The sequence below is a fragment of the Cibotium barometz genome, chromosome 53, assembly GCF_041138505.1.
Source record: "Cibotium barometz isolate CiBa-2024 chromosome 53, ASM4113850v1, whole genome shotgun sequence".
NCBI lineage: Eukaryota > Viridiplantae > Streptophyta > Polypodiopsida > Cyatheales > Cibotiaceae > Cibotium > Cibotium barometz.
Window position 1 is genome coordinate 10,075,157 of NC_141098.1, and position 25,202 is coordinate 10,100,358.

Sequence of the window (25,202 nt, forward strand, 5' to 3'; positions counted from 1 at the left end):
AGTCTCTTGTCTGGATATCTGTGGGCGAGGCATCGAGTGTGGATCCCTACCCCACGCGAGATGTTGACGCTGCTTTCGCCCGCCAGGGTCTTCGGAGGGGGTGGGGGTCTCACACATGTAGGAGCATTAGTTAGCAAGGGCATGCAGAGCTCTTGGCCAGCCCTAAGGCCAGCCCTAAGGCCACCCATGGTAGCCCACCATAAGAGCAACCCATGGGTCACCAAATCCCTAGAATCGATCAACAACCCTACTCAGCCTTTAGGTAGTATCTGCACCCCTACTCAGCCTTTCGGCCATTATCTGCAGCATGGAATAGTACTTGGCTAGGCCCTACCAACAACAGTCGGCCAAGAGGCGCACCACATAGGTGAAGCAAAGATTTGATGAACAACATCTTATGCCTATTTTCAACAGTTGTAGTATAGCAGGCCGACAACAACATAGGTCACCTGGTGACCCACAACATAAGTTCCTATATTAGGTAACCCCTCATCCATTGTTAAAACATTTCATCCCTCATAGTTTTTAGCAGGTCTTCTTGCAGAAGCATGTGCGCCTAAGACTTATGTCTTGTGCATACATCATTCTCAGCAAAGCACTTTAGCGCTTCAGTTCCAAGGCAGCCCGAAGCTTGCTTCAACATTTAGCCTTCAGTAGTGCACCTTCGGAGCTCAGCAGATCTGGGTGTGCATAAGGCTCTCTAAAGTGGCTTCAAAGTTGTCTTCAACCTGTTTGATGGTTGAACAGACGTTTGGTCCACATCATTCTTACGTTTAGCATTCTTCGTCAGTCATTCTCAGTAAGTTTTCTGTATTGTAGCATAAGTTCTCCAAAGTAATAAATCAAATACTCCTGCTTGCAGGAGGAAACCCTTAAGTGGGTAGATTGGGACCCAATCTGGTGTCGTCTTTGCATTGTCTCTCTCTTCAGCTCTATCTCTTGTGAATAAAGATAAAAGTGGATTGCTTCATGCTCATTAACATAAAGGGTCTTGCTGTATGTGCGTGACACAATCATACCACTTGCATCTTACATGAGACCTAGTGAATGTGACGTTTGTCACTCCACATGTGATAGTCTTGGGTAATAGTTCAACCTAGTTTCCTAATTGTGCTTTTGAGCAGGATTATTAGTAGCTCCGTTTTTCACTGCTAAGAGGAAAAGGTTTTTTCCCCCAAATTTAAGTGAAAAATCGATGGAGGGCAAGGAAAATCAACATTCTTATTATTCATTTTAAAAAATTACATAAAACTGGTATAAAAAAGATTGAGTGGCGTTATTATTCTGCTTCTTTTGCCGTTCATTGTTTGTCTACAAGTTAGTCATGCCGAAAGTGCACACCAGCCGCGTGAAGTACCCTTCCGGATGGGAGCTGATCGAACCCACCATCAGAGATTTGGAAACCAAGATGCGAGAGGGTAATTGTTCCGATTTTCCAATTAGGGTTAGGCTTTCTGGTTTTCCAATCAAGGGTTTCTAGCAGGGTTAGGGTTTCTTAGAGTGAGGTTTTCTAGTCAGGATCTTGTGTTTCAGATATGGGAAATTGTGCATATTTTAAGGGGGGATTTGTGGTTTCCACATGGTTTTTTTTCAGGCGGAGTGCATGGTCCTTCTCACTAAATGCATGTGAGCATGGTGAGCCAGACTTAGGGCGCCTTAGAGATTACTAGGGTCTGTAGAATGGGCTGTACTATTCCGAGGTTACATCCATTGACCAGAGGAGTGCAGCAGCTGTGGAGACATGATTCTTAGCTAGTTTAGAGTATGAAGCAGGAAAAGGAATTTGCAGGGTTTGTGCTGAATAACTTGCTTCTATGAATGTGTGGCTGCTTCTGGGAACCCATGTTTTAACATGTTTTGTGGTCTGGCAGCTGAAACTGAGACCCATGAAGGGAAAAGAAAATGTGAGTCGTTATGGCCCATCTTTAAGATTTCCCATCAGAAAAGCAGATACTTGTATGACTTATACTATCGGCGAAAGGCCATCTCGAAGGAGCTTTATGAGTTTTGCTTAGATCAAGGTTATGCAGACCGTAATCTCATTGCCAAATGGAAAAAGGTATGTATATATTTTTTTGTTCATGCTTCAGAACTTGCAAAAGATAATTAATTCTTACTCTACTCATCTGGCGATACCTCATTTTCTCTCTACCTCTCTTTCTCTAACCTCACATTTTTTACTCATGCTTTTTGAGTTTAGGCTGCATTGTTGAGGAAGAAAGAAAGATTTTATTAACATCTACAAAAGAACCAATGGATCTATGAGACCAACATGTGTTACAAAAGTTCCATGTGTAAACTGTGAATATGGAAACAAAAAGTATTGAAAATGAAATGAAAAGAAGACTCGTGTACTACGCAAGCCTCCCATGTACATGTGGTATTGAAAATCTTGGAACAAGATGGCGAGAGAGAGAGAGAGAGAGAGAGAGAGAGAGAGAGAGAGAGAGTTTTATTAAACATCTACAACATAGAAGGGTTGCGGGCAAGCTCACCACCCATCCACAGTCCGTGTCCGCAAACCTCCCCCGAGCTAGGGGCTAAAAATCACTCCCAAAGATCCATGCCAAATCTTGGCATCCCATACCACGAGACCGTGCTCGTACAAACTATCGGCAATATGTGATTTGCTATGTCCATGGTAGGAGTATGACTACTCTTGGTCCAAGCACTGACCAACCGCTAGTTTCACATGATAATAACCTACACCTCACTTATATAATGATAACTATTACCATAAATAATCATCCAGTCATAAATAGCGAGTTTACATGGATTTACTAATAATGAATGTAAGTTTAGGTTTGGGAATAATAATAATAAAACCCAAGCTTTCGGTGATTCCAATCCGAAGAAAGAGAAGAAAATCCAACAAGGTCTTCGAACTTACTGAGATGGTGGGTGTTTAATTTGTGGCTAGAAGGGTCATATAAGAGCGAATTGTTCGCAATCGAAGAAAGCGCCCAAGGCAACTTACGTGACTGAAGTAAAAAGTAACCCTAGAATCTCTTATGTTGACACTACAGTTCTAGATCATAGTGCGTGCATGGTATGTAACTTCAACATGTCGGTCTTTGGTCCCAATGATCTTATACGGAAGTATGGATCAGTGTTAGGGGAGAGTAAGCAACTGCATACATCCAGTCGGCCAGCATAACAGAGGTCCATGACTGATGTCCAGGCAGTCGGCCAGCTACTGATCTTCCAGCCGTCTCAGGGCTGCCTCCCAAGCCTCAGAAAAATGGGAAAAAATAGGGGAAAAAATACGGGGAGTGAGGAAAAATGATAAAACACCTGATAAGGGCGGGCACACCCATAACAAAGGCCCTGGTGTATAAATCTAGATAGGAGATGACTTCTAACACCCCCTCTCAGCTCCTGGCTGTGAAACCAACCACTGGGAGCTGGGGTGCCGCTTGAGCAAATCCTGAGAGAGCGACTTCATGAAGAGGTCCACCGTATTGTCCTCCGTCGAACAGAACTCTAGCAAGATGTCATCAGCAACGATCTGTTCACGAACAAAGTGCCTCTGGATGACCATGGGTTCCTCCAATGGAAGCCCAAACCTGCAATGTAACCTCCTCCTGCTCCGTAAAACTGCTCTTGGGCCATAAGTAGATCTCCTCGTGTCCGGATCTCCTCCCCAAACCAAGTCACTCCAACCGTGGAGTCGGACTCCATCCAACAATCCCCCTCCTGTGTACAAGAGTCCCTGATCCTTCGCATGCCGCAGAAACCACAGGAAACGCAATCCTGCCTCCCAAAGAGACGTCTGCAACCATGAGCTCAACCGCCTCATCAGGAAGCTCTCGTCCAAACTGGTGTCCATCAACCAGATCAATGAACCATACAGCTTCTGAGTCAAAGAGACATCACACTGCTCACAAGGATCAACACCTGTTACGGTGCACAAACAAGTCCTGGAAACCTGATGAAACCTGGCAACCACCCCCTCTGAATCCGGAACCACAAAGCCTAGAGAAACCACCTCCTTCTGCAAGTAAGCACCTGCCACCTGCCTGGCTTTCCGAAAGGTCCCCGTGGAAAGAACATCCTCAACTACTGGAAGTTCTATGTCGCGAACACTACGAGACATCAGAGCATAAGTGACCTGTTCAGCTTCCTCGGCACGAACACAAGAACTACCAACATCAGTACTGGAAAGTTCCTGCCAACTGCTGCCATCTACTGGTAAGCTATCCACCACCTGGTCTCGGAAAGCTCGCACCTGGCGTATCCACACTTAAGTGGCCATTACCAGACTGCCACTCGTCACAAACCTGAGGACTTGGGAGAGAGAGTGCTGAAAGCTTGTAAACTCCATTCTCCACTCCACCTTCCCAAACCACTTGGCCTGTTGCTTTGTCCCGGAGAGCAACAAAATGCTCATTAAACTCCACCCGTACGCCAGTCTTGCACACCTGATGCACTGACAACAGATGAAAACCAAGTGCCGGAACATACAACACTTGGGAGGAATGCTTCCCCCCTCTGCCATCGGGAACTATCTCCATCCTGCCCTCACTGTGAACTGGGATAGTGGACGTATCCCTAGTAAGAATATGACCAGAAAGCCTGCAGAGATCCTGTAAACCGGAACGGGAAGGAGTCATGTGCCTGGAAGCAGCACTATCGAGAATCCACTCCCGAGTATCCGTTGCGGAGAGTCCTCCAATCTCCTCCCTGCCTGAAGAAAATGAAGCATCGGTGTCCATCACCTCCAGGTGCACAAAAGCTGGAGTCTTCATGATTGCTGCTGAGGAATCTTCACCCTTCTCGGTCTTCCACTTGGGACACTGCCTCCAATAGTGGCCTTTCTCGCCACAATCATTACAGGTCCTCTCTGCCTTCAGTTTCTCACGGTCAGCGTCGGACTTCTTCTCAGAAGACTTCTCCGATGAAGCCTTCCCTTTGCCCGAGTTACGGCCTTTCGACCAGTGGCCAGTTAAGGCCTCCGAACCTCCACCCTGAGGAGGGTTTGTGAATCGTTCCTCCTGGTCTAGGACCATGGGCACAAGCTCCTCCCACGTGATGGTGCTGAGCCTGCCCACTGGTAATCAAAGACGAGTAAAATACTGAGTACGAAGAGGGCAAATGTGACAGCAACGTGATGGCCATGTCCTCTGATGATATCTCCTTCCCAGCCTGAAGAACTTCCTGCTGAAGAGCCTGCAGCTTGTTAATATGCTCCCGCATCGTCGACGACTTTGTAGGGCTCATAACCTGCATCTATACTTCCAAGGAAATCCTCTTCATGGGCGATACCCTGTTGTAAAGTGAGGCCAAATGTTGCCATATACCTCTGGTCAGCGTCATATGCTTTACATGATTGATTACCTGCGGTGTGCAGTTGAGGAAAATAAACGAACGGACCCTGGCGTTGACACGATCCCACATCTGTGTCTGAGCCTCCCGGTCCTTTCGGGTCGACGGTAACTCCCCTTCCTCTACTTCTGGCCGTGGAACACCAACGACGAAATCAGCGAGGTCGTAAGACTCCAGAACAGATTCCATCATAACCTTCCATATGCCGTAGTTGCTCCCGTCCAATTGACGGTCCACCGGGAACGTGGGGAGTGTCGGGATCTTCACATGTCTCTCGGCCATCTCAAACAGATCTGCCATAGCGGGGATGTACTCTGAAAAGGGTGGGTGGGTGGGTGGGAACAAAGAAGGAATAAAACCTGCAAGTGGCTGTCCAGCAAATCAGCCCGCCTTCCTCTTGCTTCTCCTCTTCCCGATCAGCCCAAAACAGTCCACCAATCAGCCACAAAAACAGTCCCCCTCTTGCTCTCACAAATCCCAAGACCTATCTAGAGCCTAGGCTCTGATACCATGTCAGAATGCACAGCGGAGATGATGACCAAATTTGGGAACACGAGCAAAAACGCAAGCAGAAAAACAGCACAAGAGAGAGAGAGATGTAGGCGTGTAACTCTGCTCTATACACACAAGAAGATCCCGAGAAATGATACAAATAAGGTATGGGGGCTGGGGGCCTATTTATATGCCCCCAGGTAGGCAGTCGGCCTGCTGAAGAGGCCTCCATGACTGCAACAACAGTCGGCCAGCAGCAGATCAAGCCCACGACTGCATACATCCAGTTGGCCAGCATAACAGAGGTCCACGACTGATGTCCAGGCAGTCGGCCAGCTACTGATCCTCCAGCCGCCTCAGGACTGCCTCCCAAGCCTCAAAAAAATGGGAAAAAATAGGGGAAAAAATACGAGGAGAAATTCGTGAACTTTCTTGTCTACCGAAGTCAGGACGAAACGGGCTCACTGTGACCACATCCTCCATGCCGCTGTTGTCAAACAAGACAACGACCCTCTCTTGAGCAATTCGTTGCGCTCATACTCTAGGTCTTGGGCGCCCTTCTGCTTATCTTCAAGCTCCCGGCAAACGATTGCACCAACCAAAGCACTGGGATCTGAAGAACTAGGGACAGCCGTTGGGGTATGTGTGGGAGCTGGGCTCACCACGGAAGTCGTGGAGGCTAGGGTGGTTGTCTGTGGAGTGGTAGTCTTCTTCTTTGGACAATCCTTTGAAGTGTGTCCTTTTGTGTGACAAAAGAAACACCTTCCCTCCTTGTAGTGAGTTGTCTCCTCAGCACTCAATTTCCCACCGGTCTTACCTGCCTGAGCTTTTTGGTTTGGAGCAAGCTTGGGCTCGTTAGTCAAGTTCTTAGAGCCAGAGGCTGCCGTGCTCTGTCGTGGGGAAGACCTCGTCTGATTCTAGCCTTTTTCCCTCTGAGGCGGTTGTCTTGGGAGTGGAAGGCTGGGAAGTCTTGGGCTTTTTGCCATTGTACTTCATTTTAGCACTCTGCGCAAGCGAGAGTGCATCTTCGAAGGTGGTGGCCTAAACATACGCACGTCCCATCGGATTTGTGTGTCAAGATCATAAAGGAACTGCCCTTTCTTGTTCTTGTCATATATGCCCAATTGTAAACATAAGTTTGAAATCTTATTGGCAAACTATAAGGCTGGTTGCGCGTTTTGACCCACCTCCAAAACTCGTCTTCGAGTCGCTCAAGGTAATGGGGTGGTAGAAACCGCCTCTTAAGATCGAGGACAAACTCATACTAGCCAAGATCACTCTGTCAATATCATGTTTTCTAACTGCAGCAAAACTAGCTTCAAATTGATGCAACTAGGAATAAAAAGTTGTGGGGTCGATCTTATCATTATACTTATTGAAGTTCATCTTCTCGAAAAAATGACTCGAGGATTTTGCTGACCTCAAACGCGCAGAGTGGAACCTTGGATGATTCGTTCTCGGACTGGGCTCACATGGGACCAGTTTCCACTCTAGGTCCTGCACCCTCTTGTTCAAATATGTCTACGTGGCATCCAAGTGCGGGATGCACGTGACGTTTACAGGCTACAAATTACCCCTATCTATAGTCGGCTACTGTTACTACTGTCGGCTAAGTCTGTTGGACAAATAAATGCCAAAGTTCCCATAAAATGCTGCACAATGCCTGAAAAGGTTCCTAATCATAGCCAAATCTGGGGAATAAGCATGTCGTCATGCCATGCATGTCACATCCCCTCTTGCTAAGCTTGATGACGGGAATCTACCTTCCTTATAGATGACTGTCATCATCCCTTAATTGCATGTGGATGCAGTCCTTGGCATCTTGCTTCCAAAAGTTGAGCCACTCTTGACCACTTGGATCTTGTCCTGAAAACCTTTTGCTGCAACCTTGGATTATTCCAATCTCTAATGCTTTGTCCTGCGTTGAGGAACGTGCACGTGTTCTTCTTGTCTCCTCCTTGAGCTGAAGACCTGAATCTTTCTTGGGTTGAGCGCTTGATCTCTCCTTGAAAACTTGCAACCCCTTGTTCCTCCGCTCATCCTTGTACCATGGCGGCCGAGTTGAGCATCCGGGGGCTTCATATCCCATGATCTCCACCTGGGGGTTGAATACCCCAGGGCTGCCCTCATTCTAGCTCCACCGAGGTACCTGATGTTGAAGAACCTCTTGGCTGCGTTCTCTTGTCTGGACCAAAAACAGAGACCTTTGTGTTGTGCATTTTTCGATTATGCACCAATTCAACACCTCTTGGATGTCTGCGAGGCTTTGATACTGATGTAACATGTAGAAGAATTGCTTGTACTAAGAACTATGCAAAATGCAGAGATGAACAAAGAGGAGAGAGAAATGTTGCTATAATAGTGTTTTCTTTGTATGTGTATCAATAGGTACGTAGATCCTAGCCAACATGGCCTCCAAAAGGAAACACCTAAGTGTCACTGAAGCATCAAAATATAGTTTGTTACGCAACGTGCGAAAAAAATAAGTTTTTTTTCTTGAAAAAAAAGTGGCATGGCGTTGGTGGCGTGGCGATGGTGATGTCATAGGAAAGTAGCGCAAGGTCACTTTATAGGCTTGGAAGAGCTAAAGATTAAAAACTAAAAAGAGAAGAGATCTTATTATTAAAAAGATGCTTTTTGGAGTATATGTGAGTTTTAATGCACTTTTCTTAAGTGCTTTTAGGCAAGAACTATACATTCAGCTATTCTCTCATTGTTGAGACATGTAAAAAGACAAGAGAGCTCTCTAGCACTTGTACTCAAGATGACTCCAAGGAGTTTTATCTAATATAACCGGGGGGGGGGGGGTCGGCCCAACGCTATTTTGCCCCTAGTGTGGTATCTTCTCTCTCTACTCTCACTCTTTTGTTTATTTTCAGATTTTCTCAAGGTTCTATGTGTGAAATCGTTGTTTTCTTGAAGATAAGCTAAGTACCTTTTTCATAGCCCCTACGAAGGCCTGTTTCAGTGGTATTAGAGTGAAGGTTATATCTCTCCCCTATGAGGGATAATGATCTTTACACGCGGTGCTTTTTGCTTTTTCTTCAAGCAATGGGGAGCTTTCACCACCAAGAAGAAGACCAAGCCACCAAAAGTGGAAAGCAAACCCAAGAACCCACGTGGTCAAAGAAACTATGACCAATTTGGACACTATTCTCCAAGATCCCGACTTGATGAGAGTTTTTCAGCAACTATCTAAGAAGATTGAGCAAATGAAGAAAGGGGATGAGCAACCAACAAAGGAGGATGCGGCTGAAAATCAAAAGTCTTCATCAAAGAGATCTCCCTCAAAGAGATCACCCAGTCCTCCACCTTCTTGTGGAATGAAGAGGAGCCATTCCCGATTTAGGTATTTTCTCGTTTTTCCCCACTCTCCATATTTTTCCCTATTTTTTCCCTTGGTGTGGAGGGCTGTATGACTGCTCTGCTGCCCCCAGGCTCTCCCCTGTATGCTGGTTGACTGTCCAGTGCTGGCCGACTGAAGGGAACAGGTCGTGTCGTGGGCAAGTCATGATGGTTGTCGGCTGTTTTTCAGCAAGCTGACTGGCTGCCTGGGGCCATATAAAATGGCCCCTTGCCCCCCACACTCCATATCTTGTATTCCGGGATTTCTCTTGTGTATAGCAGAGTTATACGCTTCTCTCTCTCTCTCTCTCTCTCTCTCTCTCTCTCTCATATCTGCGTTTTTTTGCTGTGCGCTTGCTCTAGGTGTTTTCAGATCTTGTCTTCATCTCCGTTGCATATTCTGACATGGTATCAGAGCTCTAGGCTCTTGGAAGATCTTGGGAACTGTGTGAGCAAGAAGGGGGCTGTTTGTAGTGCTGATTGGAGGACTGTTTTGGGCCGTACGGGAAGAGGAGAAGCAAGTGGAAGGCGGGCCGTGTTGCTAGACAGCCACTTGCAGGTCTAGTTCTTCATTTTTTCCCACCCACCCTCCCTTTTTAGTTACACCCCCGCAATGGCAGATTTACTTGAGATGGCTGAGAAGCACGTGAAGATCCCGACACTTCCCACGTTCCTAGTGGACCGTCAATTGGACAGGAACAACTACGGCATTTGGAAGGTAATGATGGAATTTGTTTTGGAGTCTTATGACTTGGCTGATTTCATTGTTGTTGGGGTTCCACGGTCGGAGTTAGAGGAAGTGGAGTTATCCTCTATTCGGAAGGAACGGGAGGCACAGGCACAGTTATGGGATCGTGTCAATGCCAGAGTCTGTTCTTTCATCTTCCTCAATTGCACACCACAGGTGATCAACCACATAAAGCATATGACGCTGGCCAGAGGTATTTGGCAGCATTTGGCTTCTCTCTACAACAGGGTATCACCCATGAAGAGAATCTCCTTGGAAGTTCAGATGCGGGTGATGAATCCTGCAAAGTTGTCGACGATGTGCGGGAGCACATCAACAAACTGCAGGCTCTTCAGTAGGAAGTTCTCCAGGCAAGGAAAGAGATCATCAGAGGATATGGCCAAATTGTTGTTGTCACATTTGCCCTCTCAGTACTCAGCCTTCTACTCTTCGTTGATTACCAATGGCAGGCACAGCAACATCACATGGGAGGAGCTTGTGCCCATGGTCTTGGACCAGGAAGAGCGATTTACGAATCCTCCACAGGACGGAGGTTCTGAGGTCTTAACTGGCCAACGGTCGAAAGGCCGTAATAACAACAAGGGCAAAGGGAAGGCTTCATCGGAGAAGTCTTCTGAGAAGAAGCGCGACTCAAACTAAGAGAAACTGAAGGTCGAGAGGACCTGTAATGATTGTGGCGAGAAAGGCCACTGTTGGAGGAAGTGTCCCAAGCGGATTGGAAAGAGTGCCGATTCTTCAGCTTTAGCTACAAAGACGCCTTTGTGCACTTAGAGATGATGGACACGGATGCTTCATCTTCTTCGAGCGAGGTGGCAGTTGGCTTCACCGCAAAGGATACTCGGGAATGGATTCTTGACAGTGGTGCTTCCAGGCACATGACTTCTTCCCATGACTTCTTTCTGGATCTGAAACGGTAGTCAGGTCACATTTTCATTGGCGACAATTCCACCATACCGATACACAGTGAGGGCCGGATGGAAATCATTCCCGATGGCAGAGGGGGGAAGCATTCCTCTCGTGTTCTTTACATCCCAGTACTTGGTTTTCATCTGTTGTCAGTGCATGAGGTATGCAAGACTGGCTTTCGGGTGGAGTTTCAGGAGCATTCTGTTGCTCTACAGGATGGTGAGATTGGCCAGGTTGTTTAGGAAGGCGGTGTGGGTACAAACTCTCCGCACTCTCCTCTTTGACAGGTTCTCAGGTTGGTGACTTGTGGCACTTTCGGTTTGGCCACTTGAATGTGGATGTGTTGAGGCGAGCTTTCCGGGACCAGATGGTGGTTGGCTTGCCAGCAAATGTTGGCAGCAAGCAAGGACACTGCAGTTCTTGCATTCGTGGTAAGCAGCACAGGGAATCTTTTCCGAAGCAGGCTTCCAGGCGAGCTTCGCAACCATTGGAGTTGGTACACACTGACTTGTGTTGTGGACCCATGCAGACAACATCCTTGGGAGGTTCTTTGTACTTCATGCTGCTTGTTGATGATTGTTCCAGATTCACATGGGTTTTATTTCCTTTCACAGAAGGACCAAGCTTTTGCTCGGTTCAAGGAGTGGCATGTAATGGTGGAGAAAGAGTCTAGCCTGCAAGTGAAGACTCTTCGGGCTGCCAAGGGAGGTGAATTTTCTTTTAATGCTTTCGTGAGATTTTGTGCGGAACATGGCATCAAGAGGGAGCTGGCCAATACAGGTTCGCTGTAGAGAATGGAGTAGTTGAACGCAAGAACAGGACTGTGGTGGAGATGGTGAGGACAATGCTGGAGCATTGTGATCTTCCTCGTCCACTTTGGGGAGAGGCTGTGGCTACGGTTGTCCATATCCTCAGCCGTTCTCCAATGACTTCAGTACCGAACATGACTCCCTTTGAGGCATATTTTGGCAGGAAACCTGATGTCTCCCATTTCCGTGTGTTTGGGAGCGCTGCGTATGTTCACATTCCGAAGAAGCAGAGAGGGAAGCTCGACTCAAAGTCCCAAAAGCTTGTCTTTGTGGGATATAACTCTCTTTCCAAGGGATACATGTTATATGATCTAGAGAGGAATGAGATTGTTGTCAGCAGGGATGTGGTTTTTGATGAGCATGTTCGGTTTCCACTGTTGATGAGCCACCACTTCTTGGAGACCCAGAGGATTCTGCTGATGATTCCCATTCGATTGTTCCAGCTGGACAACCTCAGTCAGTTGGAGGTTGAGCCCGCAACTGGAGATGAGCCCCCGCGCAGCAGTAGAAGGAGGCTCCGCGTTCTGTTCGAGTACCCAGGTGGTTGGTGGACACCCTTTGGGAGTCGGGTGTCACGGAGCTTCCCTCCGAATGGACCACAGAGGACGGACCTCGAAGATTGTATAGAGTCCGTTATAAAAGTCATTCAGCGGAGCTTTTATAGGTAAACTATGCTTTGATGTCTCGTATCATGCGGGATAGAGAACCCACTTCCGTCAAGGAAGCCCTTGCACAGGATACTTGGAGGAAAGCCATGCAGGTGGAACTGGATGCCATTGAGAGGAATAACACTTGGGAGTTGGTACCGAGGCCGTCAAAATGGTCTGTCATTGGTGTCAAATGGGTCTTTAAGACCAAGTATACGTCAGATGGGTCGGTGGACAAACACAAAGCCAGACTTGTGGCTAAGGGTTAGGCTTAGCGTCTTGGCATTGACTATGAGGATACCTTTGCATTGACAGCGAGAATGACCACGATTCGGACCGTTCTTGCTCTTGCTCTTCTCAGCGGTGGCCCGTATATCATCCGCGTTCCTTAATGGTGACCTGCAAGAGGAGGTGTATGTTGAGCAGCCTCCAGGCTTTGAGGTTCCAGGATCACAGGGGATGGTTTACAGGTTAGGAAAGGCCCCAGGGCTTGGAATCAGAAGATTGATTCCTTCTTTCTACGAACCCGATTTTAGAGATCGGTTGCAGATCCCAACCTATATCTCTTTCGAAAACGCGGCATGGTCACGTTGATCATCCTTTATGTGGATGACCTCATTCTCACCGGCGGTCATATGGAGCACTTTGCAGTGAAGAAGGCTGCCTTGTCAAAGGAGTTTGAGATGACCGATTTAGGTTTACTCCATTTCTTCTTGGGATTGGAGATCTGGTAGACCCAGAGAGGGTTCTTTGTCTCTCAGCAGTGGTATGTTCATGAGTTGCTAGAGGCCTTTGGGATGGAGAACTGCAAGCCTATCATGTTGCTGATGGACCCGAACACGAAGCTTACAGTGAATGATCCTTGTGAGCCAGTTGATGCCTCTCTATACTGGAAGCTGGTTGGTTCATTGATCTGGTTACTGAACACTAGATTGGACTTGAGCTTTTCTGTGGGGCTGTTGAGCTCATTCATGCAGACGCCGTTGAAGTTTCATTGGGATGCAAGATTGCGGATCTTGCGGTATCTGCAGGGTACGAAGGATCTTGGACTCTTTTTTACAGGAGGGGGATTGAAGGATGGAGTCCGACTCCAAGGTTGGAGTGACTCGGATTGGGGAGGAGATCCACATCAGGCTATAGTTTTTCCCTCGGCTCAGGAGCGGTTTCATGGAGCAGTAAGAGGCAGCCAACTATTGCCTTGTCATCGACAGAGGCAAAGTACCGGGCTGCTTGCAAGGTTGTGTGGCTGCGGAGGTTGCTTGGCGAGATTGGTTTTCCACAGAAGGAGCCCACAGTCATCCAGTGCGATAACCTTGCTGTATAGCTATTGCTCGGAACCTGGTCTTCCATGTCCGGACCAAGCACATAGAGATACAATATCACTTTGTTCATGAGAAGATCTTGGCTAGTGACATCTTGCTTCTTTATTGTTCGACAGAGGACAATGCGACAAACCTCTTCACGAAGTCTCTACCTCAGGCTATGCTCCGGCGGCACTCCAGCTCACTAGGGTTGGGTCCACATCCAGGAGCTGAGAGGGGGTGTTAGCAGTCATCTTCTGTCTGTATATTTACACTAGGGCCTCTGTTGTGGGTGTGCTCGCCCGATTTAGGTGTTTTCTCATTTTTCCCCACTCTCCATATTTTTCCATGTTTTTTCCCTTGGTGTGGAGAGTTGTGTGACTGCTCTACTGCCCCTAGGCTCTCCCCTGTATGCTGGTTGACTGTCTAGTGCTGGCCAACAGGTGTCTACTGTTGGCCGACTGAAGGGAGCAGGTCGTTGGCAAGTCATGATGGCTGTCGGCTCTTTTTTAGAAGGCCGACTGGTTGCCTGGGACCATATAAAATGGCCCCTTGCTCCCCACACTCCATATCTTGTATTCCGGGATTTCTCTTGTGTATATAGCAGAGTTATACGCCTCTCTCTCTCTCTCTCTCTCTCATTTCTGCGTTTTTCTGCTGTGCACTTGCGCTAGGTGTTTTCAGATCTTGTCTTCATCTCCGCTGCATATTTTGACAAATTCAGCCCACTCTTAACTGGGAAAAGTTGACATGGTCGAAAAGGTCTAGTGTCACCATTTGGCCACCCAATTGGTCCACCCGTGCTTTCTTATCATGTATGTACATTGGACTCGTGTCCATGGCAGTTGTATATGCCGGGGATTGATGCCACTCATGTGATACTATGGACTTGGCTTTCTGTTGGGACTTGTGCCTCCGTATACATGCCCGAAAATGCTTGGTGGATTGGTGTTCCATGGTACCTCGTGTACTTGCCTGGAGCATGTCTATTTTGGTATAGTCTCATGAACGGGGATTGTCCATACCAATGCTTCATTGCATAGCATCTTTATGTGCTTGCTTGCAATTGAAATTGCATGTTGTTTTCATGCTTGCTTGACCATTGTGTAGTTTCGGGTAAACAAGTACACGACTTGCTATCAAGGAGTTAATACGGCCTAGTTATTCACCCTTTTGTTCTCCAGTGCTTCTAGTGCAGAAGAAGGATAGCTCATTCCACATGTGCGTGGATTATAGAGCCTTGAACAAGATTACAATCAAGAATCGGTTTCCTATACTGAGGGTTGATGACATATTGGATCGGCTAGAAGGTGTAACATTCTTTAGTTGGATTGACTTGAAGAGTGGCTATCATCAGATTCGGATCGAGCCACAGTAGCATAAAAACCCGTTTTGCTCTCTCGAAACGACACGAAACGTTTCTAGCACGAAACGTTTCGAAACAAAACGAAACTTGCCCATCGAAACGGTGTTTCGCCCAAATGTAAAGTGAGATTAAAAAAACAGGCGGGAGGTTTTTTTCTTTTTGCAAATGCGATTTTTGTCGTCATCTCCGTCCTTGTTTGCTGCCCATTTGCCACTTGACGCATCCAACACTTCTTCTCGGCCGCAACTTGTTGCTCTGCCTCTTCTCCTTGTCCACTCCTGCTTTTCGCTCCTCCTCCATGTCTCCTCTTCCTCTTCCCTTTTCCTCTTTCTCTCTTCTCCTCCACGGTCCACCCCTCCTCTTCCCTCCTCCTCTTTCTCTCCTTTTCTTGTCTTCCAACTTTCTCTCCTTTTCTTCTCACCTCCCTCTTCCCTTCCAACTTGTTTCTTTCCTCCTTTCTCTCTCCTTTTCTTGCCCAAATTTTGAAAATACCAAAAAACCTACTCCCATAATCATGAATTTCATACCCACTAGTTCCAAAACATGCATCTTCATCTTTTTGTTGGCTATGTTATAAATTTGATGTGTATATATAAGAAGTGTCATTTCGAAACCTTTGCGTTTCGTCCAAAATAGACGAAACAAAACGAAACGACGAAACAACAAAACGGACGAAACGTTTCATATTACTATGGATCAAGCCACAAGATATTCACAAGACTGCCTTCCATACCACTTGTGGATTGTATGAGTATTTGGTGATGTCTTTTGGACTCACAAATGCTTTGGCTACCTTCAATCGCATGATGCATCGGATCTTTAGACCACATCGGAAGTATGTAGGCACTTGCTTTGATGACATCAGTGTTTTCCAAGACCGAAGGGAAACACAGAAAGCATTTAGCTAAGGTATTTCAAGAGTTGCAAGAGCACAAGTTGTTCATCAATGGAACGACGAGTGAGTTTTTCTTAGAAGAAATACATTACCTTGGACATATAGTGTCGGAGGAAGGAGTGCGGATGGATCGAGCAAGCTTGAGGCTATCAAGAATTGGCCAGAATTGAAATCCGTACATCAGGTGCACAGTTTCTTGGGGTTATACTCCTATTATAGGAGGTTCATTAGAAACTTTGCCAGCATTTCCCCTCCATTGCATGATTTAACCAAGAAGAAAGTAGTACTCAGATGGGGTGAGCGTTAGAGACATGTCTTCAACCTATTGAAGCAGAAGCTTACTACTAGACCGTGGTCATTCTAGACCTAGTGAAACCTTTTGTGGTGGAATGTGATGCAAGTGGGGATTGTATAGGGGCAGTTTTGCAACAAGAAGGGCATGCGGTTGCCATAGAGAGCCGAAGGTTGCAACATGACAATAAATACTTTCAGGCTTATGAGAAAGAACTTCTAGCCGTGATGCATGCTCTTACTTCATGGAAGCATTATTTGCTTGGGGCTGATTTCATGGTCAAGACGGATCATCAAAGTTTGAGATATTTTCTGACCGCTTCTATGGCATATGAGGTGGGCAAACTTTCTGTCCATGTTTCATTTCGAGAGTATCCATACACCTGGAAAGAAGAACGTGGTTGCAGATGCTCTATCTAGGAGACCATAGGTACATTGAGTGACCATTGCCTATCATAGAGAGTTGGATTTGTCACAAGTGTATAGACTCAAAACAAGATGACAAAACACCTCTATCTCTCAAACAGGAAAAACACACAGCAAAAGATGGACAAACACTAAAAATAGACATTGCACGGAGCCGGAACGGCCGGCCCCCCTGTAGGTATTGATTTTATTCAAAAAGAAGCTTTTTTGTGACAAAGAACACCAAGGTGCAGGTGCTTTCACCGGAATCTTTCCCACAAAACTTTGGCAAGGCAATTCAAGTCCACGTTCGGCAAGAACTCCCAAAAACTGTCCAAGACAGTCCAAAAACAGTCCTCACGTTACTATCCTCAAAATCTAGCCCAAAACCGCCCTCAAAACTGGCGGGTTAAGCTTCACCCATATGAGCTGTTCTGTCCCTGTACCACTGTAGAGAGAGAGAGAGAGAGAGAGAGAGAGAGAGAACATTAGAGCTCAGTTGGTTGTCCAGGCTGCACGGCCAGCAAAAAACGAATCCCAACAGCCCCTGCCTGCAACGTACGGCCAGCGAGAAGAAGAGGGGGAGAGCTGACGACAGTACAGCAGTTTTCTTCAGGTGTTGGCAGTTGTACGGCAGCTGTTGTACGGATAGTTCAGCGCAGAAGAGAGAGGGTGAGCTGGTCGCTTGCTGAAGATGTGTGCGCATGCTCCCAAGAGAGAGAGAAGGCTGCCCGACCTGCTCGCAGCTCCCCTTTTAATGAACTTGACTATCCAAATTTGCAGTGCTTTTCCCCTTTTTACCAAAATAGCTTGACTTTGCCCAAAATAGCAACTTTTAAGCTTTTCCCCCAAACTTGCTCCCAAAACTGGAGCTAGGCGCCTTGTTTTGTCCACAGAGACGTGTCCAAAAATAATAATGTCCACCCCTTTGTTAATTGGGTATGAAAACACTATCTCCTCTCTTTAATGATGAAGATCCCATGGTACTTTGCCCAAATGCCATCTTTCAGGCCAAATCTTACCGGTTAATATTCCTGCATTCTTTTGTGGAAAGATCCCCGTCCACACCTTGGTTCCACCTAGTGTATAAAGCATCGGTCGAGACGGGTGAGGGACCAAATGGTTACAGGATTCCATGAGAGATCACTATGTGCATGATGAAGACTTTGGTGGGATTATGTGAAATCTAGAGGACTATAGACACTTAATCACTATTCCTTGGAAGAGGGATATTTGATGGTTATGCGTAACCAAGGATTTCAGGCAAAAAGTGATTGAGGAGTCACATCCACCACCTTATGCAGGACATAGTGGTGTTTCTTCTATTATGCATGCATTGGAACGATACTTCTATTGGCCTAGCATGAGAAAGGATATTGACAAGTATGTATCCGAATGTTTGACTTATCAAAAGGCTAAGTATAATTGTCAAAAGACTCCAAGACTGCTCATGCCTCTACCCGTGCCGGTGAGGCCATGGAAAAGTACAGCGATGGACTTCATTTTTTACTTGCCGAAGTCAAAGTTTGGGAATGATGATATTTGGACCATTGTGGACAGGTTCAGTAAGCAAGCTCATTTCATTCCAGTAAGGAAGACCATCAAGGCAGACCACATAAAAAGGATTTTTCTGGCACAGGTGTTCAAACATCATGGAATGCCCAAGTCTATTGTTGGTGATCGAGATCCTAGGACCACTTGTTTGATAATATGGGGACAAAATTGGATTTTTCTTCCTTGCATCATCCACAGAGGGATGGCTAGAGTGAGATAGCAAATTCAACCGTATTGTATTTGTTAAAGTGCTATGTGGCATAACAAAAAACGGAGTGGGAGAAGTATCTTCCACTAGTAGAGTTTGCCTACAACAATACAGTGCATAGTTCCACATGAAAGGCACTGTTTGAGGTCGTTTATGGCAAAGTTGTACTACCACCACTTCTAAGGACTAAGAATGAGATCTTTGCAGCAGATCAATATGTCAGAGATTTGGATAGTATGGACAGCTATAGAGAGGTCAAGGGCTAAACAGAAAAAAGGCTGTGGATAAGCACGGAAGGGAGATGGAGTACAAGGAGAAAGAAAGGCTTCACAAGAAGAAGGGCAAAGAGAAGATCTATCCTAAGTTGTCCAACAGGTACTATGGACCTTTCCAAATATTGGAAAAGATCAACGATGTGGCTTTCAGACTAGCATTACCCAATCATTGGAGTATTCACAATGCTTTTCATGCGAGTTTCCTAAGAGCTTATAAGGGTCCCGAACCTTTGGAACCGGTGAACGGATCCACCAGAAGTTGAAGAGCTATATGAAGTTCTTCAACTAGACCAGATTGTCTTTCATAAGGAAAGAAAGGGATCACATGGCAAGGTTACTAGAAAGTACCTTGTCAAGTTCAAGAATTATTCGGCTATGGTTGTCAAGTGTAAGTACAGCGGGACGTGCAGTGACAGACTTCCAAGAGATAAAGATATATATATAGAGAGAGAGAGGAGAGAGAGAAGGGAATAGGGATCTTGCACAGTACACCACATTGAGCGGGAAACAGGCACGGCCCCCTTTCAAGAATTTATTTAGGAACAATCCACGGGCACTTTGGCCAAGATCAATACAATCAATGAATACAAAACAAACAGATATGCTGATGTAGGATATCCTAGTCGAGGTCGAGGTCGATGTCAAGGCACGAGATCTCTAATGCCAACCACACTACGGGAATGACCCACAAGTATCTCCCACTAGGCTAGTACCAGATCCAACATCCAAATTCAATGAATCCAAGTCCAAATCCAATGAATCCAAGTCCAAGTTAAGTCCAAATCAAACCCAAAACCAGATCGAGATCGAAGTCCATATCCAAACCTAAGTCTAGATCCATGTCTAAGTCCAAATCCAAATCCAAGTTCCATGTACAAGCTCTATGTTCCATGTCCAAGCTTTATGCCCAAGTTTTCCATGTTCATGTCTAAATTCCATGTCCAAGCTCTATGTCCAAGTTCCATATTCAAGTTCCATGTTCAAACTCTATGTTCCATGTCCAAGCTCTATGCCCAAGTTTTCCAGGTTCATGTCCAAATCCCATGCCCAAGTTCACCATGTCCAAGCTCTATGTCCAAGTTTTCCATGTCCAAGCTCCATATAAAGATGCATGAAACAGATTAGTCCCATGGACAACAGAATCTGCTAGTACCTAAAACAGCAGGTGGTGACACTGTTTGGGCGGTACACGAGTGTTCTGAAAGAGGTACAGCTCACAGCAAGCATCAGCGCTTTCACGGGTGGCAACCAGTCAGTGTATGGTGTGCAACCAGGCAGTGGTGGCACACAGATGTCTCGCAGCAGTTCAAGTAGCGAACAACAGCAAACGGGTTGGCGCACACAGCAGGCAGAGGCTCCGATGGTGGCGGTGCAGAGGCACAACAGGCTGCGCTAAAGGGCAGCGGGAAGCTTTTGTACGACGACGGCAGCTAGATGTGTCCTGTGGCGGCCAAGAGTAGATAGCAGCGGCCAGGTGTAGTAGTAGGTGCTGGCGGCTCTTGGACAGCAGAACTAGATAGCAGAAGTGCTGGTAGTCAAAAGTAGATGATGGCACCAGTAGGAGTTGGTGACGGCCAGGTACAAAGATGGCGATTCTGGTGCAGACCGTCTGGCTGCAGATGGTGTGATCCAAGGGCAGCAGGTTCAGGTGGTGGCCAAAGGGCAGGCGGCGGCGGCAGCAGTAGCAACAAGAAGCACGTGGCAGTTGTTTAGGCGGCGCAGCCGGCACAAGGTGGCTGCAGCAGGCGGCGTCACACAGTAGTGGCGGCAAACTTCAGTGTACAGGCGCAGTAGGGCAGCGCGCTGGTGTGACTGGTACAGACAGGCTGTAGGCGGCTCTGTCCAGAAGTTGGCGGCAGCAACACAAATGTTAACAGGTGGTGGTGGCAACAGCAGCACATCTAGGCAGCGCTGACAGTCAGCCCAACAGCGGGCAGTGTAGGTGGAGGAGATGGCGTTTCAGGGCTGCAGCTGGTGGCGGATCAGATGGCAAAGATCCTGGCGAAGGCAGGGAGTGTGCACAGTTCCAACAATAAATATGGTGGCGCAGCCCAATAGCATGGAGAGGGCAGCACTATGTTGATGTTGTTGAGAAAGGAGATGATCTTCACAGATGTCAACCTTGATCTCCTCACCCACTTGATGATGAAGTTGCTCTCCCACTTGTTGCTCAAGAGAGGTTCACCCCTATTTTATATCCAAGGGTAGATCTTGCTTTTTTTTTTTTGGCCAAAAGCTTTCATGCTTTTGCTTTGTCTTAACTTTGCTTTTCCTCTTTTAGCTTTTAATAATAAGTTATTACTCAACTTTTGTCAAAGTTCTAACTTCAGGGCCTTGCTTTTTGGCCGTGGAGCTGCTTTTTGGATAAGCAACTTTTAGCTTTTTGGTCCGACTTAGTCTCCTCTTTCCAATGGTGCTCTTGGCTCGCGGTCAACCCAATTTGACTTTTTGCTTTTTCTTGCTTTTTGACCAAGATTGGTGCTTTTTTCAATCAAACCTTATGGACCTTGTCCCCATGTCTTCTTCCACCTGTCTGGTGTCCACGCATGGGTTTCATCATGTGAAAGAGCTAGGAGGGCCAAATAATTGCATCAAGTGAGGTGATGAGAACTTCTTTGCAGAGTATCCAAAGGTTTTATAGGCATATCAGGAAGCTTTTCATTCGAGAAGCCGAGGGGATGTTTTGACATCCAAGAAACCAGGAACAATGGAGAATGCTCAAGGTTTATATTTCACTGCAAGGAATTGAGTATCCTAGAACTCAAGGGTTGCTATCTAAGTTGTATCCAAAAGGAGCAACTTTGAGATTGAACAACACTAAATCTTTTGTACAAGAGTCATGGAACTAGCGATCTCATGGAGGCACTATTTATCAGTGAAGGAAATCAGAACTGGATATGAATACTGTTAGTCTACCATAGTCAGACATTGACATGGGTAGTTGGACTACAGTAGGAACTAGTGTAAAAACCAAGAAATTGGTGTCAAAATCAAGGAACTGTTTGTTTATTTGATTTATGCTTTTGAGCATATTTGTGTATGTATGCCAAGGGTCGGGGACGCCTGGTTAAACCCAAGGATGAGCATGTGTGCACGTGTTTGTCTTCAGACATATAACATGTGCATATTGATCTTAACAGGAAAAGAATCATGGTAGGAAACTCCTGCCTGAGGGCGACTCTAGAGGTGCAAGGGGTGGGAGTATCTACGAGTGAGGTCAAACCCAGGGTCACTACGTGTGAATGGCATAGTTGTCTGTGAAACTAGTCCTGCTTATGAGGTACGTAAAAAAACGGTACGATATGAAACTATGCAAGTGAAACTAATGCGAAACTGTTTTTTTCAACGGCCATTTTTTTTTGGTTACTTTTTTATGCATGTTTTTTTTGTTCTTGTTTTGTTTTACTACTTTCTACGTTGCCACCTTCTCTCAACTTTGCATCTTTAAATGTGTACAAATATCTATTTAAAGTTGATCGTACCTCTATCGAACTTATTTTTCCTCAATTAAAAGTTCGGTACCGTTTTTTCGTACCTTTGTCTCGTTTTGTACCTTCGTACCTGACAACTATGGTGAAGGGTGAAAACATGAGGGCAAGCTCCCCAAAGCCAAGCACAAGAGAAGAGGAGGACATTTCACATGAAGAACCATGTCTCAAGAGCCAGAGAGAGAAGCCCTAGCCCACAAAAAAAGCAGAGAAAAGAAAATGTGACCATCTAAATATAGGTTGCTGATATGCAAAACACAATGTGCGCGCACACACACACACACACACAAAAAAAGTTTAAATTCTTTAATTTTATTTTAAAAAGAGAAGTGGCGTGGCAGGAAAGCAGCGCAAGGTCACCTTACAGGCTTGGAATGATGCGACTAGCTTTTGGAAAGTAAAAGATTAAAAGCTTTTTAAAAACTAAAAAGAGAACTTTTATTATTAAAAAGATGCTTTTTGGACTACAAGTGAGTTTTAAAGCGCTTTTCTTAAGTGCTTTAGGGCAAGAACTATAAATTCAGCTATTCTCTCATTGTTGAGACATGTAAAAAGACAAGAGAGCTCTCTAGCTCTGAGAACTCGTTCTCAAGACTCCTCCAAGGAGTTTTATCTAATATAACTTGGAGGGGGGTCGGCCCAAGGCTATTTCGGCCCCTAATGTGGTGTCTTCTCTCTCTACTCTCTCTCTCTTTTGTTTATTTTTCGATTTTCTCAAGGTTTCATGCAGGAAATTGTTGTTTTCTTGAAGATAAGCTAAGTACCCATGCCATTGTCCTTACAAAGGCCTGTTTCGCTAAGCCCATGACCCGTCCCACAAAACCTGGGATGAGATGAATACAATGGAAAATGGTTATGCCTATTTATAGGCTGCAAATTACCCCTATTTATCGGCTATGCTACTTCTACTGCTGTTGGTCAAGTCTCTTGGACAAATAAATGCCAAAATTCTCATAAAATGCTGTACAATGCTTGAAAAGGTTCCTAATCATAGCCAAAACTAAGGAATAAGCATGTCCACATGCCATGCATGTGACACATGATGGCGGGATCAGTGATAGGTGTGGGTTGCCTTTGTTCAAGAAGTTTACACCATGATAGGGATGTGTGTGTCCTTTGAGAAGAAGAAATTACAATGCGTATACAATCATTAATAACAGATGCATAGAACATCTTCAAGTGCTATAACAACAAAGAAATAGAAGATGAAATGGGTATCATAATGTATTAAAGTATATATAGTGGGTTTTGGCCATGTATGCCTCTGCTATGGCTGCAATCTCATTCTGTCAGGGCAATGGGTTTACAAAGGCTACTAAGAACTTCACCTTGAAGAATGAGATGGTGAGCCCTTCATGTGTCCACAGAACATGTTTATAATCCCTCTGTGGGGGATGTTGTGGGTGTCTGAGATGTTATAAAGTCCATGGGCGTCTAAATGCAGCTAACTGTCTCCAGGTTGTAAAGAGGACCTTGGAGGTGGTCTCATGGCGTGCTCTGGTTGGTATGCTTGGAGAGAGAGAGAGAGAGAGAGAGAGAGGGAGAGAGTTATAGAAACGTGAAAGTTATAAATGTCTACTGAAGACCCCAAGGGTCTGTGAGACCATACATATTACAATGGTACCATGGATATACTGAGCCATGGAAGAACTGAAAAGGAAATGAAAAACACCAATGTGTTTATACATCCAGATAGCAGATGGTTATCCTATGACCCCTCCTCAGCCAGTACCAATCTCAGGGCAGAAAGAGGGTCAGGCCTCCATGATGAGAAAGAGAGAGATGATGATGATGAGTTTAAGGTCATAGACAAGCTAATGAACCAGATACGATCCATATGATGACAATGAAGTGCAAGGAGTGGGACTTGAGAGCCTGATGCATAAACCACTAAATGCCCCATGCCCCCCCCCCCCCCCCCCCCCACACACACACACACACACACATACACAGATTTTCCTTTGAGTATGATATTATGATCTATTTGTTCATCTCTAATAGAATTTCCTCAAACTCTTCAGTTGTGTGGAAGTATATTTGCTAATAAAAAAGTATGTTTTATGCAGCCTGGATATGAGCGCCTTTGCTGCCTGCGTTGCATTCAACCACGTGACCAAAACTATGGCACCACATGCGTATGCCGTGTGCCCAAGCACTTGAGAGAGGAGAAAGTTATTGAGTGCGTGCATTGTGGATGCAGGGGCTGTGCTAGTGGAGATTGAGTGGTATACAGTGGCTCTATTTTGAGGTGGTTTAGAACTAGCTTAAGGAGCTAACCTCTTTGAGTTGGGTTGCATACTAGTATACTACTGTATGCTATTGGAGTTTACTCAAGACCATCAATAGCAGCAGTCTTCTCTTTGAACCAGTGTGCTTTTGATACATGACATCAATCATTGTAATTTTCAAGCTTTGTGACTTATTCTGAAGTTGAAAAACGGTGTTGCTTCCTTTGGCTATAATAGTCTAATCATCTTATGGGATTTGAGTTGCAAATGACATACACATAGAGAAAGATACATATTTCCAACATGGAATCACCAAAAAAAGTCAAGCTCAAGTCCGAAGACTTTGAACTCTTTCAACTTAAGTCAGTTGCATTGATAAAATGTAAACCTACATGATGCATAAGGCACTTGAGCTTTTAAGTCAAGTTATTGGAGCACAAATTTTGACTAGGAGATTAACAGAGACTATTAAGATAGTAACTACTTGCATGAAAACCTTCTACCAGCATTCAATGTGCTTTTCCATTTCAAATAGGTTTATGTCACTCATTCTAAGGCCTTTTGTTGAGCATTGGGATAGTTATATGTAAATCAAAGGGAAAGGTGGAGTGGTTTCTCTCTATCTCTTTTCAACACATTAAAGAAATTATATTTTCAGCACCCATGTGCAGCTCTCTCTCTCTCTCTCTCTCTCTCTCTCTCTCTCTCACACACACACACACACACACACACACACACACACACATTCACTTAGAGTGGGTACCCTTTGTGAAAAACCTTATGATAAACCTGCGCTTGGGGCGGTGGCATCTTTCATATATTGATATTTCAGTATGTAAAGGAGCTCTTCACCTTCTCCCATGTGGAGAATATTTGAGGAGTAAATTTCCAAAACAACCGCCTTCATCATGGCTAACAA

General features: G+C 45.6%; 1 protein-coding gene across 1 annotated transcript; it reads left to right on the plus strand.

Annotated features, from left to right (window-relative positions):
- The first annotated feature begins 1,263 nt into the window (after positions 1-1,263).
- On the plus strand, positions 1,264-24,708 carry LOC147608270 (protein BUD31 homolog 1). The gene is made up of 3 exons (XM_086788843.1): positions 1,264-1,418; positions 1,872-2,059; positions 24,122-24,708. Exons 1-3 carry the CDS (start codon positions 1,325-1,327, stop codon positions 24,275-24,277), a joined length of 438 nt encoding a protein of 145 aa, XP_086644969.1. The 5' UTR covers positions 1,264-1,324; the 3' UTR covers positions 24,278-24,708.
- Positions 24,709-25,202: the final 494 nt, after the last annotated feature.

What these genes read in the sequence shown, in the direction of transcription:
- LOC147608270 (XM_086788843.1), top strand. Translation starts at nt 1,325, where the DNA reads ATGCCGAAAGTGCACACCAGCCGCGTGAAGTACCCTTCCGGATGGGAG. An exon ending in GGAAACCAAGATGCGAGAGG is followed by an intron (nt 1,419 to 1,871) that starts GTAATTGTTCCG and finishes GTGGTCTGGCAG; the next exon opens with CTGAAACTGAGACCCATGAA. An exon ending in TCATTGCCAAATGGAAAAAG is followed by an intron (nt 2,060 to 24,121) that starts GTATGTATATAT and finishes TGTTTTATGCAG; the next exon opens with CCTGGATATGAGCGCCTTTG.